At 42.3% G+C, this 15,930-nt stretch overlaps 1 protein-coding gene across 1 annotated transcript in view; it reads right to left on the bottom strand.

Moving 5' to 3' along the window:
- Positions 1-15,930, bottom strand: part of rims2a (regulating synaptic membrane exocytosis 2a) — a 156,829-nt gene that overhangs the window by 44,728 nt on the left and 96,171 nt on the right. The window contains exons 15-24 of the mRNA XM_071205816.1: positions 14,365-14,495; positions 13,544-13,715; positions 13,099-13,252; positions 12,713-12,739; positions 11,158-11,226; positions 8,880-9,018; positions 8,200-8,301; positions 4,880-4,996; positions 2,061-2,246; positions 161-267 (exon numbers count right to left, since the gene is read on the bottom strand). Coding sequence (XP_071061917.1) covers positions 161-267; positions 2,061-2,246; positions 4,880-4,996; positions 8,200-8,301; positions 8,880-9,018; positions 11,158-11,226; positions 12,713-12,739; positions 13,099-13,252; positions 13,544-13,715; positions 14,365-14,495 — 1,204 coding nt within the window. The remainder of the gene's footprint in view (positions 1-160; positions 268-2,060; positions 2,247-4,879; positions 4,997-8,199; positions 8,302-8,879; positions 9,019-11,157; positions 11,227-12,712; positions 12,740-13,098; positions 13,253-13,543; positions 13,716-14,364; positions 14,496-15,930) is intronic.

Below are 15,930 nucleotides of genomic sequence, written 5' to 3'. Positions count from 1 at the left end.
CAACATCTTTCCTCCTCCTCAATCCCAATGAAAAAGTATCAATCTATATCATAATGAGGCACGAACCAGAGACACACCACCGCACTGATAGACCTGTCTGTACGTTTCTTCAGCGACAGTAACCCCGTGATCCAGAAAGAAATAAAACCAGGTGACTTACTTCTCTCTTTCCCCGTGGGTGGGAGCTGTGGGAGTTGCCGTCCTCTTCTACTGGACATGGGGGTGCTGTTGGGACTGGTCTGGACTGATCCACTACGAGGATGCGCCCTACGTGACAAACAGTGGTGGACAATGGGGTGAGAGAAAATCATTAAGACAAGTTCTGATGGTGGATGCAGGGCCGAGCCGCGTCGCACCCACATCAGTTTGAGACAAAGTAAAGGAGTAACCAAAAAAGGGATTAAAGTAGTATGATGGGAGACTGATTAGAAGCAGTTATTTAATTTAGCATAAAGCCTAATATGTAATATTATATTGACTTGTTTTTATGTATGTCATTTTGACGCTTAACTGGGGGTAATCAGTAAAAGCAAGTAGTAAGATCGTAATTGAATTGAAATAACTAATAGTGGGTATACAGCTCCATGAAAACAGTTTTGTTTCACATTAACATTTACAGTAACTTGTAAAGATGACTTTACATCTACAGAGGGTCCTGGATATAAAACCAATGCACACAGCAATGATGTTTGGCACATGGCATGGGAGTGGAGGGATACATCAACAGTAGGTAACTGAGCTGCAATAAAAAAAAAAAAAGAAAGATGCCAGGTTTGAATCGCATGTGCAGTCGAGTCATCAAGCTGCAAGGAGAAAAGAGTTCAATGCAGGAACAGCAGACCAGTGCGACCATGCGTTCAGACTGTCCCCGAAAGGCTTTCAACTCAAAACAAAAAGAAGAACGGAAACAGAATGCCATCACAGGATCAAACGGCATCGGTTGATGTTAGTAATGAAATCAAAGTATAATGTTGGCCCATCACTGCTATACTCACGCAAGCGTATGAGCAGTGTGCACCAAATTAAAGAAAACAGCACGCCGTCTACGGTGTCAGGGTAGTCGTGCCTGGAACATGTGTAAAGAAAATACAGCACCGGTGCTTTCAGGGGACAAAACAGAAAGTGTCTAGAAAGGGTGGTGGAGGGGTAGTCGTGGGTGGGGTGAGGTGAGGTGGAGGGGTAAGCAGGGTATTGGGAGGGTGGAAGTAATGTTGCAGTGGGAGTAAAGTTAGTCAGGCTGGGGGAGGGGCTCATGGGATAGGGTCTTACTAATGGAGTTCTAAAATGGTGCTAGTGATGCAAGCATTTAGAAGAGGTGAAGCTGCTCTGGGGGCAGACATAACTATTTTGATTTATTTAAACTCAGTGTTGGATTGAGAAAACCAGAGATTGTTTTGCTGTTACCCGAATTGTTAACAAGAAAAAACAAGTGTCAATGTTTACGAATACAAGAGAATGACTACTTTAAGATTTGACTGTAGACAGATGTCTAAGCAGGCTAACAAGCTTTACTAAATACCCTGCTATGATGATATCTGGATAAGATAGGTAGCTGGACTAGTAGCGAGGTTAACTAACTTGGAGTGTATTTACAGTATGTTCCCCACCTCCACATATTAAAGTCTCAGCACTGCTTCAATCCTTTATTCAATATAAAATGTTAATTTCCCTAGGCCAATTTGGTGTAATCACCCACCTGTAGTTCATACCCTACGGATGTTATCCTGTTTTAGATATTCGATTTTTAACATTCAAACTAAATCTGAAACGGCCATGTTTTTGTTCTTTTGCAATTTGAAATGTAAATACCCCTTAACAATCTCTTACGGATGGCCCTAACTAACATAGGGAAAAAATGATGTATTGTATGTATTGCATATTCACCTGGCTTTAGTCTAATAATGTAACCGTGTGTTTTTGGTCCACTATACAATATTTGAAGCTAATGTTTAAATTATCTCTCCCTCCAGAGTGGCTGTGCCTCAGGGAAATGATTGTAGGACTAAAACTCCAGCCTGCTAATGTGCTAAGATGGTTAGCGTCTCCGATCTGGGTCACACCTCGTCAAGGCAGGTGAGGGGGGGGCGGACCTCCCAGATGGCAGGGACGGCATGGACCTCATGAGCGAAGAGTCGTGGGGGCGTTCAGTGGAGCGCGAGCGGGACGTGGGGCGCTCTATAGAGGGCCGCTGGTCTGCAGAGCGGGACCTGCTGTGATACTCGTGTCTATCCATGGCTCCGTGGTTCCTACAGAGGTTATTGAGAGATAGGCAGGCACTCAGTGGGGGCCCCAGCAGGGCCGGGACCGTATGTTTGGCAGGGTTCGGAAGCAAAGACATTTGCTCCATCCTCAAAACGTCTGTATGTGTGAGAGTAACAAACCTGTTACTTTGCTTGTTTGAACCCCTTTGCTACAGATCCCATTATCTACCTGGGCAGGCAATCCGAATGAACATCATGTGCTTCAGTTAGGGATACATTTCACTGTGACTGCACTGTTTTGAAATGCATCTACAGTTGACTTGATGTTCACTCTCATGGACTAACAAAGCATCCATGAGCAGATCTCTGATTGATATCATGTTTGAATCATGTTAGTAAAGCCTCCAGCTGGTTTTGTTAACTGCTTCCTTAATGTCCAGTATATAGTGTTTGCATATTGTTTGCAGAAAGTTGACTAAAACAAGTGCAAATACAGATTTGGTGGTTTAAGTGAATTGGCAAATCTTAGTGAACAGAAAACAGCAAAGTTGATCGTGTGTGGTGAATACAGTGTGAGGTGGTGCAGGAGCTTGTGCTGTCTCTACGTGGTGGCTGAGTGTGGATGTGTTTAGAGTGAAATGTGAGGAATAGTGAGTTGTATCTGGACATCACATTTGGCTAGTTATAACTGGTATTTGTGGCACAGGGAGGATGAAGGTTGTTAATCCTTAGAGCTGGAGGGAAAAAGCAGGCGAGGTTTCTCAACCAGTCAAAATCATTGATAGTGTACATGGATATTGTTGAACCTTAACAGAGAGAAAATAAGATGAAAGAACATTTTTATAGAACCACAATACACTTCTCAAATAAAATAAATAATACAAAAAAGGAAATATTCAACTTTGGAGGTTAAGATCATGCATGTCTGTGTATCTGTAATTGTAATGTAACGGTTTTAAGCTAAACCATTTGACTATATGTATTCTAAAGCATAGCATAGCCTTCTACAAACAGCTGGTAGCTGCAGACAAAAGGCTAACAGACACCAACACATTTGTCCTAAATAATGACCTTTATGTCTGATAGTGTGGGATAAAACGTTTGCTTCTGATTCCTTTTAACTATTTGATTAATTTTGAATTCTACCATGTCACAGTCTTGTCGTGCCGATAGCCTTTGCAGTATGAAACATTGTCCAGTAGAGATGTCCTTTTTGTCTCAAAGCAAAACAAAGGCTCCTCCTTCAGTGACCGAAGGAAGCCTTTAACACTCATTACCTTCATGTTTTAGCAGTGATGGTAGTAGATGCAGTAATCAAGCTTCTCATTGGGTGGAATTTGATGAATATAACCATGACATTCACATACTGCGCTTCGGGGTGGCACTGGATTCAAAACATTATTTGTGTGTACTTCAAAAAGCTGCTGTTTGAATGTGTGTGAGCGGCGGGCTCTGTCCCACTCAAGGTACACTCCGGGGCCATGCACTTAAACAACAGAACCATGACAACCATTTGCTCGTGTTCTGGAGGGATATCACCTAAACTAAGACACAAGTTGCCAACAGGCTCAGACTCCACTAATGCTCTCCATTTCTTTTCCTTTTGTAACTTTATTCTGCCCTCATTTCTTTTCTCAGCGTTGCTTTTACTCTGCGTGGCTGCAGACAGGAGCAAACAGTATCTGTATGAAGAAAGGAGGGAAATCTACTCTATTCCTCTGTGGATCCCTGGGAGGCGAGCTACTATCTCTGTCGTTTCAGAACAAGTGCAGAGAGGGGGAGAGAAAAGAAGAGGGAGGGCTCTTGTTAATGGCTATCTAGGCTGTAGGCTGAGCCTGTACTCGAGCCAAGCTGGGCCTCAGGGAAACTTTGTGACACTTTAATAAAGTCAGTCAGGCTCTCGGGCTGGTTTCTGAGGACTCATCACTTTTTCCCTCCTGGAGGGGGGGGGGGGGGGGGTGGCACACACGTCACAGTATTCCTGACTGAAAGCCAGGTGGCAGAGGGTGAAAGATTGAAGACAGAGAAAAGTGGAGTCATTTAAGGTTTCTCTGGAAAGGGGGTGATGTGAGTTATTTCTTGTTATTGGTGCATCAGGACGCTGGCGTGGGTCCTGGGGATGGATGGGTGTCAGCAGGCCTTTCTGTGGGTGCCTCAAACGGCCTGGCAGCCCATTTTGGCCAGACACAAGAAGCCAAGGCCAAACGGAGACTTTACAAAGCTACTGTGCAGCCCAGAGCAATGCATCATAGATGCCATTGTATGGCGAGCAACAAGCAGCAACCAACAGCATGTAAACAAAAGGACAACACTACAATTCACACACACCACTGAGCAACATTCTGCTGTTGGCATAATGTACATGACACCAAAGATAAACAAGGACATCAACAAAGACACAGTCATGTGCAGGCCAGCCCTAACAACCAGTATACATAGAGCTGGCCTCGACAACAGACATAGCTCAGCCTCAGCATCCAGAGGCAGTTGTGTATTATTATTTGACATCTACACAACGTCAGAGCTGTGATGACACTTTCACAAAACCGATATCAGACAGGATATCATTTTCCGTCATCACAAGTACGATCACAGATAAATTAAAGACGGACGGGGGACAATTTGAGGAGACCACAACATGGCGGATGCACAGACGCAGCAGCCGTGCATGTCAATACCTCTCGTAGTCATAGTCCGAGGAATAGGCGCCCTCTGAATGGGCGCGGGCCATCCTAGTGGAACGCAGTAACCTGACTGCTTCCTCTCGGCAGATAGGGTACACGCGATGGTTGCGGCTGGCGGAAAAATATCACAACTGGTCAGCATGGATTTATTCTCCAGAGAAAAGGGAAAACAAATAAAAACAATAAGCTGCAAAGGAAGAAACCTTGGACAACAGCTTTTGCAGTCCCCTATAGACTGTAGGTATAAGGTATTCCCATGACAGGGTCTCCATCTGAACTAACACTTATCCCACAGATCCACAGTGTTGATAAACTGAAGGCTAACCTACACATCTATACTGTGAATGAACAACCTCTGCTGGACAAAACTTCAAACCATAGATCACTTATTCATTTTCAGAATTGCAATTGTCACTCTATTTGCTCATCGAGGAATCACACGTGACACATTTTGAGAAAATGAAAGGAATGTTTATGACTGAGTTGATGAAAAGAGAAAAGAAGCAATGCTTACACTGGATGGATTAAGTGTATGGTCAATCATTTTCTCCATGTTCTGTATCACCGAAAAGTAATACACATTATGTACACAGTTCATGTTCAAAATGCTTGACCCACCATAACACCGATGGCACTGACAATGGCCATGTGAAGTAGCCTCTTTAATGCATCCAAAACATACTGTGCGATGCTAACCTCGCTAACTTAGTTCAATACATACTCACTCCCAACGTTTTAGCTATGGGCCTTTACTGTAGGTACCCCTCTCGCATTTGATTCGAAAAATAAACTTCCAATGTAGGTTTTTCGGCTTTTTAGATGAACTTGATTAGGTTAAGCAACACAACTTCATGGTTAGGCTTAATAGAGATCATGGTTTCAAATAACCACATTTAACATCCATCGTTGTTTGATCTCAGATCTAAGCAGAATGTCACACTCTTCATACCACCTCTGTTGTTCTGATTGTCTAAACATGCAACCAATGCATGAGGGACAAAGGGACACGAAGTAAGAGTCACTTTTTTGTCACTATTAAGTTGGGAGTACGAACAAGTTGGGTAGTTAGGCTTAGTGTCACTATTCCCCCTATTTTCTGTTTTGTTTATCTCTTTTTGTATTTCTTTTTCATCTATATTTTTTTTGTTTTCTCTTGTCTTTTTTCTCTCTTCTTAATTCTCTGTCAAAGCGTCTTTCAGTTTCATGAAAAGCGCTATAAAAGTCCCATGTATTATTATTATTATTATTAAAGTAAGGATCTAAAAGTGCATAGAAAACATGCCATCCTGTCAGTGCCATATGTTCAATGCAGGTGGGAGTTGAGAGGGTGTTGGGGTGGAAAGGTGCAGAAACAAGGCTTCATGCAGGCTCAGGAAAAGTCTACCTGGGGTCCTTTTGAGGATCATCAATAGGCTGAGTATGTCTGCTTCGAGGTAGGGTGAGAAAATGGCTGCAACCACATGGAAGGAGGAGAGAACACAGAGATGGATCTGAGATGGCGCCGAGGAAGAAGCGGAGGAGGAGGGAAGGAGGGAGGAATAAAGAGAGACAGAGAGAGAGAGAGGATTCAAGATAGACAGAATCATAGGTAGACAGAGTGAGAGGTGAGGAGACCGAGGCAAGAGAGATAGAAAGAGACTAAGAAAGCTTGGAGGAAGGGTTGATGTCACAGATTCAAAGAGGGGAAAACCGGCATGTAAGATTAGAGAGGCTGAGAGCTTGAATGGTGAGAAGATGTCACCCTCAGATGAAAGCAGTGCAGCGAGCACACCAGCAGCATTCAGGGAGGAGAACTGAACAGGGAAGTCCTGAGGCCCCTGAACCTGCTTGGTGTCACTTCTACTGACTGATCAGGAACATTACAGAGATATCTTCCTTTTACACAACATTTCAACAAGTAGGATAATACAGGAATACAAAATAAACCTTATTTAATAAAATAGCTGCCTCACGAAAAGCGATACAGATTCCAGAGGAGATGTGTCTGTATTGAGTTCTGGTGCCGCTCCAAATTCTCCATGACTCACTTCCTGTGTCGTTTTCTACTGTTTTCAATAAATAACTGGACGCTGTTAATTAAAGCAGCTGAAACACACTCAAGTGAGCACTGTCCCAGACAATTTAGATAAGTGCATTTCCTGTGTCTGACACTGATTTAGGCCAAGCCTCAGAAATATCAAATAAAGTTAATTGGACGGGGGGAAGTAGCTGCGGCCTGGCAGTGCCAAGGCGATGATTGGCCTCTTGGAGCTAGATGTTCCAACCCCCACAGGAAGAAAGTGCTGATGGAGGATAACTGACCACTTCGCCTTGACCACCTTTCCATAAACATAGCGAGATACATGCAAATAATGTACAGTGTTGTACAGCCTTTGTAGGACACTCTCCAAATGTTACCTTAGCCTAAATCTAAGAGGGAACAACCTTATTGTTCATTAATATTCTTATGCAGTGCAGTCTTTACCATGTGTGCGGTTCATGTTGGTCTTAACTGGGATGCAACCTTTCTGATAAAGAAGTGTATACTGGTCTGGTCACATCAGTATCAGGTAACATAGTATGGTACATTTGTTTCAATGGAATGGACACAGTTGTTCATTAAAGGGACAGTTTACACAAAACTCAAAAATATATATGTTCCCTTTTACGTTTCAGGGAATCAATATTGTTTTGGTGTATGTTGCCACGTGCTGGAGATATCCGCCATACACATGTCTGCATTATCTCCAATTGAATGGAAGTACATTTTATGACCCGGTAACTCAAGATAATCCACAGACTTGGTAGGAAGCAGTGTGCATCTACTGAAGACAAGCAGCTTGTCTGGGTACAGAGAGAGGTTAACAAAACTGGCGTCCTCCTTGGCTGTGCTGTAACGTTACTGTAGCTCAGCTGACTCAGAAGAACCCCTCTTGCTTGAGTGTAGGCACGCTACCTTGTGCTCTGTGATGCAGTAGGACAAAGGGTTTCTATGTATTTTTGGCACCACAAGGAGAAACAGTAGGAAGACATCTCTAGCGTCGATATCTGCAACCCACACCGTAACAATCTAGATTGATATATAGCACTACAGGTAAGAGGAACATATGTGTTTTTATTTTTGTGGCAACTGTCCCTTTAAAAGCAGGAATATAAGAACCCACACAATATCAGCGAGTTTAAGGCAAATGGCATCGAGCGTATTTCGTGCACACACACCTCCCTGCATGTTTACTCATCAGCCCCCACTTGTGCCTGTCAGCATTTGTTCCATGCATGCCAGCGTATGCACATGCATCTACTGCGCACAAGTGTAAGCTGGAGTGTGTGTGTACCTGTCAGGAGAGTAGTTATCTTCAGACACACTGTGGTGGTCCACTCTAGTGGAGGAGCTGTACTGAGAAGGCCTAAGGTCAAAGGCGGGGTCCAGACTTCTGCTGTGTGACAGAAGTAGACTGGATCACCCCTCGTGTTCTTTACACTCTGCCCCCTATTGGCCAGGTGGGAAATCTCCTCATGTTGACGTGAGGCATTTCGGGTTAATCAAGAAATACTGCATACTACAAGGGGTTGTTATAGCATTTGGAAGGCAGTACAATGGCTTACCCCTAAGGATCCCTGACAACGGAAATGAATGGATCCTCTTTCAAAATGTGTTAATAAACGATATGAACAAATATAAAAAGTGTATATATAAGTCGGAAAAAACCTTAAATCCAATATGAATAGTAATAATAATGAAGTAGTAATACTTGTTAATGATTTGTACTCATCTGGTCACCCTTCGTGGAAGAAATTACACATCTCATAAAGAAAGCATTCATTTTGTATAGAAATGTTTACATAAAATAATAGAAGCACCTAAATGTCATATAATATATGTTTGGTCATCTTACATAAACACACACACTAGAATTTCCATGAATAATATCACAAAATACATACGAATTGTAAACAAAAACAAAACCAGTGTCCACCGAGAAATGCAGCTAAGTAGTGGACTGAGTGTAGTTACCTGGAGGGGGGGGGGACGCTGGGAGAACGCGACCGCGCCCGGTTAATGTCAGCTGAGTGGGAGCAGTGGTTCGACGACATCACCTGATCAGGGACAGACAACGTGGAGCTCTGGAAGTCTCGGCCATTAGACCGGTAGTCTGTGAAGGATGGAGAGAGGAAGGCAGGACACAATTAGGAGGGGAAAGTTTTTCAGAAGGCTCTGTATACATATACATGTAGTGCCAACAAAATACTGCACTGGTGGATTATAAGACAAATACAACAGTCATAAATGTCTTTGCTAATTAACAACTTATGAATTCTCTTCACTTTGAGCAGGCGGTAAAGCCAAATCTGGAGCATTTGATAATGAAACATGATAACAGCTAATGATGCCGATTCGTAATGGAACAACTAAACTTTACAAAATGTGCACTAAAAGCTAACCTGCTGAGTCTATATTGGAAAATTAAAAAGACTACGTTTCAATGAAGTTGTAATTTCTATCCACTGTTAACTCTGTGCATTAAACATGAAAATAGCCTTTAAAAATCAGAAACATTATAATGAATTTTCTCTGCAGGGCTGATTGGTCCGTTGAACTTGAAAGAGTTCATTAACCGATCATCAGACATGGCTAGCAGCCACGGTTAAGGTCAATGCTTAGCACTTTTAAAGTTGATTGATATTCAATAGAGTGCATAGCACATTCAAATGAGTGAAAGAAAAAATCAAAAGTTAAAAAAGAAGGGAAAGGTAGGAAAATGTGGAGGTAGTGGTAAGGAAATGACGACCTTCACTTGGGGAAGTTGGGGAGTAGACATTTTTGAATTAGTCAAATTGAATGATCCACATGTGTACTGTATGTACCAGATAATAAGAAACATATAAAGCGCAACCGACGACAGTTATTCTACCCCATTTAAAGGAAATACAGTCAGCCGAGTTATTGCAAATACTGCGGGGTAAACGGAGATGTGTTGGAGCCTGTTTAGAGAGGGGGGTTTCACCGGAGCTGAGCAAAGGGGTATTCCCTTCACTGAGGATGAAGGTGACTGGCATGGTGAGGGGCTGATGAGAATGTTAAAGAGTTCTCTGTATCTGCTTATAGGGATGCGAAACAATAATACATGCTATATCAATAGCAAAAGCAGCCATCTCCTTCCTGCACTTTACCAACAGCTTCACTTCAAACAAGGTCCCCACCATGTCTGTGATTTTCAAGTCAAAGAAGAAAAAGGCTGGTTATAGCTGAGAGAGAACAGACTTGGTAAAAGCGATCCTCTAACTTTTCATTATGCGTTGCCGCCTATCTCAGGATCATTTCCTTCAAGGTTGATATCTCATGTGTGGAAATGAAAGTTATTTTCTAATATTCTTTCTGCTTGTCTCTCTGGCTGGTTACTGGTCTGATGTGCAGCGTGGGCGTGCTGCTGGAGCCTCGGTGAGAACAGCAGAACAGAACTAGATCTCAGCGCTGCCTCGGTGCTGCTGCTGCTGCTGATGATGGCTGCAGCATTTCACACCGCTAATATGGTGTGTATGATATATAACAGCATCGTTAGCTGTTTAGACCAAGGAAGGATTTGACAGATGGTGGCATGTAGGAGGTAAGGCTAAGGTGGACAACATTTAGCTTTAACTCATCATTATGAACTGTAGAATGATGACACCGCGGGCGTTCGGCTTGTTACTTCACTTTCAGGATCTAACTCCGTCGGCCTCAGATTCGCAATCTCCCTTTCAAAATAAAAGCCCCATATATAATCTGCATCACTGCTTACCAGAAAGCTTTTTGCTCAGAGGCGATTGAAAAAAGCTAACTAAACTAAGTAAATATCTTCATGTAGCCGAACAACCAAAGTAATTGTGTGCCCACAAAAGGTGCTTGGATGTCAGTGGAGCCAAAGATCTAAGACTAAGCTAAATCAGAATGTATCAAAACATGCATAACGTTACTTGTGAATAATATCAGGTGTTTTATCGTAGCACTGAGAGCTCTGGGATTCTGCCAGATGTTTCTTGATTTGGACAGTGATGGTAGCCAGGCTGCTAGCTGTAGCTATGTTGCTAACAATGTAAAACAAGTAGACTGATCTTCGTGTTGTATACAAATTATAATATTACAATAGGTTTCCACTTTGAAATAAAAACTAAATTATAATATTCCCTTGTGAAAAATCAGATTTAAATATAAAAACTCTTTTGTTACTTATCCAGACTTTGTCATTTTGTTTCAGATTTTAAATCACTTTTAATTGTTTTAATTCACATGCACTCTGACTTTAATATATTACCTGTTATTACTCCAACACCATCTTCACAATCATAGTCCGAGATCTCACTGTCACTTATCCGTTGGGATCCTATGAGATAAAGAGAAACCAGGAGAAGAGGGAAAAGTCTTTCTTAGCACCGTGGTCATTTATGAAGCAGGGTTTATTTGGATTACGCCTCCCTGGATTGAATGGTTACACCTAATGAACTCACGTCACCACACCCAACAAAAACAACAACTGTTCACGCAAGAGCTTTTGGAGTTCAAATATGTGTCAGCTTTAACAAAATATATCTGCATTGTACTGCTCAACAAAAACAAAAACAGCAGATCTCCATTTTGAATCTGGGGCATTTTGAATGATTCAAAAGACATTGGAAGATGGGGGTGGGAGAAGTGATGCGGCGTTACAGATCTTTCTTCATCTTCCCCAGAAACCTTATCGTCCCTCTCTGCCCCCTCTCTTTAAAGTACGACCCCCTCCCTGAAGCCCCCCATCGCTTTCAATGTTCAGTCATCTTAAATCAACTGGACAAGTGTGCTTTATCAGAAATGACAAGTGCTGCACTCTGGCAGTGCTGCTCTCATATCAGTTGGCTGTAGACTTTGTACAGCTGTCAGCTCTTTCACCTCACACTTACACTAAGGCCCAGAGAATCATCCTGGTGGGGGGGGGGGGGGCAAGCAAGCTGTAAGTGTCCAGTAGAAGAAGTACAGTGAAGCTGCTCTGAGTAACACTACAGTCATACAGTACGGTCGCCTAACGAATGTGAACCAGCATCTGATCACAGCATCAAATGGTATACTTTGGAGCTTGGCTCAAGGAAATACAACGCTCTTTTTGAACGGTTATCCGATGTATATCATGACAAGTTCAACAACATATTCACATTCAACCCTCCTGTTGTCTTCGTTTCCCCCCCTTACCTTGGTGTTCGCGGTCAAATTTGACCGGTCCTGTTTTAACTGCTATTACATTAACACAAAAACCATTAATCACCACCACATTTCACTTAACAGCCTTTCAAACTGTACATATTGTATCAGACTGCTGGTACACAGGAAACACTGCAGTACATATACAAAGAACAGACACATAAGGGTGGGGGGGCACACATCTAGTGTGTGTGTGTGTGTGTGTGTGTGTGTGTGTGTGTGTGTGTGTTCATGAAGCCTTAATGTAAAACAAAAAAGTTATGATTGTTGAAAGTAGTAAATCGGTCAGATTTCACCCGAAGACAACAGGAGGGTTAATATCCACAAACACAAGCCAAGCAGGAAGGGCTCCAAAATATTGGGTTTTTTCTTCCTAAAAGGGGAAATGTTCCAACAACAACATTAAAAACAAACAAGCGCATCACAGAGGAAAATCAAGTGGTCAGAATCAACATCTATTGGGACTGGCAGCCTGTGCTTTTAGAACATCAGGTTTGGTAGGATTTGGTTTTGGGTTGCAGAACTCCCTGTACATGCAGGCTTTGTGGAAGAGAAGGGGAGGAGCACCAGGGTCAGGGACAGAGAAACACTCAGATACTCTACAGAGCAGAGAGCCTGTGAGAGCAGGGGGCCTTTACCTGCGTTGTATGAATAAGAGCCTTTGTCTGTGAAAGCAGAAGCAATAAGGTTGATGTGACATGCATGATAAAGGCAACATATGCATAAACTGCTGTACAAGCTTAAAGAAAACAATGTATTCTTTTAAATCAGGACATTTGCCAATTACTTATTATTAGAGATTAGAAACATGATCAAGCCTAAATGTACTATATTCAAAGATATTCATTTTTGTTACGTCAGCGTGTAGACAGACAACATAATGTATTGTCTTTGGTAAAAGTCAAGTGATTCATTTAACTTGGTGTTGAATTGGGTTTGTTAAATGTGACGTTTAAGTAGCCTTTTGAAACACACTTCTTTAGAGGTGTGTGACATACTGCGTGATTGACAGGGGGTAACGTACTCTGGAGCCGTCGTGTGGGGCTCTCTCCGTGGAGCTGCCGGCGCTGTGTGTTGGGGGAGGCACGTGGGAGCGGCATGGAGGACACGTCGTGGGTTTGTAGCTTGTACCAGTGTGGCTCATCATCCAGAAGTGCTGTCTCCAGCTCAATAAGGATCTGTGGGGGGTTAAGGTCACAATAAAGCATGTCTTCGCTCAAAATAGTTGCATATGAACATAATTTTCTCAATTATGAAATGATAGCAACTCACAAAGTAATCACAGAGCTCTTACAGTTAGTTACAATTAGTTATTCATAGCATTTCTACACAGTTATGTCAAATATCTAAGCTCACAAGGTCTGGACAACCAAAGCCTTTTAATGGACAAGAGCTTCATGAATGGCTTGCCCCCAATCTTGAGGATTAGCTGAGTGAGCGTCCCACATGGTTAGCTTTGGTTTTCTTACCTCTCCCAGGAACTCGCTCTCCTCCTCCCTCACCCTGGCTTGGTCCCACAATGTGATCTCCAGCATGCGCTCCCGAAACTCCCGCCGGTGCACCGGTGAATACATAAAGGTCTGGTTCCATTTGGGCTCTAAGGATTTCTTTACCGTTTTTGTTCTCCTCTTGCTTTTGTCGCTGGAGGAACAATAATTCAAACTGTTTTTATTTACAACCATGATAGGGAACAGCCACGAATACAACAGATTAAAAACACGACACAGCACAGAGCACATCACCCAGGCATGCTGATGATGGCAGTGAGATGGCAACAAGACGGTCCTAATTCCCAGAACATGTCCACTTTCTTCATCAGTGCTTAAGAAAGAACTGCTTAACAAGGTGCAAAGCTGCACAGCACGTCCAACAAAGTCATAAGACACATCCACTAAATCCCTACAACTTTCTATGATGCTAATGTAGGGCTGCACCGAATATTGGTATTACTTTTCAAGATTAGACTACACTACACTATTTACAACTTCTTTGATCCAAACATCTATGATTTAAAAGGAAAAATATGTACAACTTTAATCTGTTGAATAATTTTATGAAAATATTTGTTGATGTTTTCTGAGTTGAAGTCATGTATAAAAGAAAACTTTAGTACAGTCCTGTTCTAATTGTTAAAAAAACAATGACGCATAACATTTCAATATCACTGAACACAATCTATCTTCCTTAATCTCACTTTGTGCTAATGTACACTGTCTTGGTGAGTGGAGTGAACTAATGTGACATTAAACGAGTGGGGGGTGTATACAACGCTAACTGTTTCTACTCTTACCTTCTATCGGGGAGGAAGTAGATTTTGACGTAAGGGTTCCTGGGGCGGCCGTCTTCCCTGGGGGGCAGGTCTTTGGCGCCCAGGATGGTGACAATTAGCTGATGGCCCACTTTGTCATACCATAGTTTGACCTGCAGGGGCAGAGCACAGACAGCTGCTGAGAGACGCTCAGGGCCAACAGGAAGGAGAACACAGAGAAGACCACTTCCTCCAATTAGAAATAAAGTTAGGTGTCATCATTTATTGAGTCTTCTCCTGTATTCACCCTTCAGGAAAAAGGTTGTATATGTCTGCCTGTTAAGATAACGTCAGGTCACATGCTTGGCAGCGCAATTTACAGAGCTTAAAGGGACAGTTGACCCCAACATCAAAAATACATTTGTTTTCTCTTATCGGTAGTGCTGTTTATATACCTGGACTATTTTGATGAGATAGTTGAAGAGACGTCTGCCTTCTCTCTGATATAATGAAACAACATTGAACTCGGCTTGTGGGCTCAAAGGGCCAACATGTCTCTTTTCAGAAGACGCAACTGTCAACCTTTTTATGAAAGGTGATACGGTTAAAATAAATAACTGCAGCAGGAATCTTGTCACAACAAGGTCTGTAGTTTATTCTGAAGGAGGCACTGCTGTTTCGGGTGAGAGCCATTTGCTGCATTATATTAGAGAGAAGGCAGACATCTTTATGGCTGACATCTCAAACTGTTTGTACTCACAACAAAACAAGCTAGCTAGATGAATAGCACTACAGGTCAAATGTATTTATTTTCATTTTGGAGTGAACTGTCCCCTTAAGTGCTCATTAAAACATGGACTCACTGTATCAATGTTAAAATGGTATGATAATGCTAATATATCAAAATCAGATATTAGGATCTTAGTGTTTTAGTTCGATGCGTTTTATAGCGTGATGCTACGTTTATGGATATTTGTTTCACTTCATTTTACGTGTTGTAAATGTATGTGTTCATCTTTCTAATAGCCACTCCCCCTGCAGAGAGGAATGAAGCTCACTGAATGGTATTTGGACTGAAGTGATTTGCTGTGCTCTGTTGGTATGTGTACCTGTGAGGATGCTGCCTCTATTCATTAACTATCAGATATTCAACGGGCGTTCACATAAGGAAATCAATCATGCTGTTGCGTGAATTATTGAAGACATTTCACATTAAAAGGGAAGTATGGACTCCAAAAGAAGACACTTAGAAGAAGAATAAACTCCAACTGAGGCCTTGCAGGAAGTAGATGAAATGAGAAATAAAACTTCTAAGCTTGTGTCCATACTTCTGTAAGAATGTGATCATGGAAAAAAGGTCTGCACCAATTCAAGGTATCAGCTATACATGCAGCAACGCAAGAGAGAGCATTCAAGACAAGTCAAAAGATCTTCATGGAGGCAAAACAGACACTAGAGGGCTTATGGGGAAACAAATTGTACCAAATCTTCGCCCACCAAATCACCAGATGCTGCAAAGTGAGTGTACTTGCTCCTGTGGGTATTGTCCACAGTACATGACCATTGCATGTATGTGTAATGTGTATTTGTGAAGCACTTTGAGCATCT

This window comes from Pseudochaenichthys georgianus, chromosome 16 (genome assembly GCF_902827115.2).
Source record: "Pseudochaenichthys georgianus chromosome 16, fPseGeo1.2, whole genome shotgun sequence".
Lineage (NCBI taxonomy): Eukaryota > Metazoa > Chordata > Actinopteri > Perciformes > Channichthyidae > Pseudochaenichthys > Pseudochaenichthys georgianus.
This window is presented reverse-complemented; position numbering and strand designations above follow the sequence as displayed.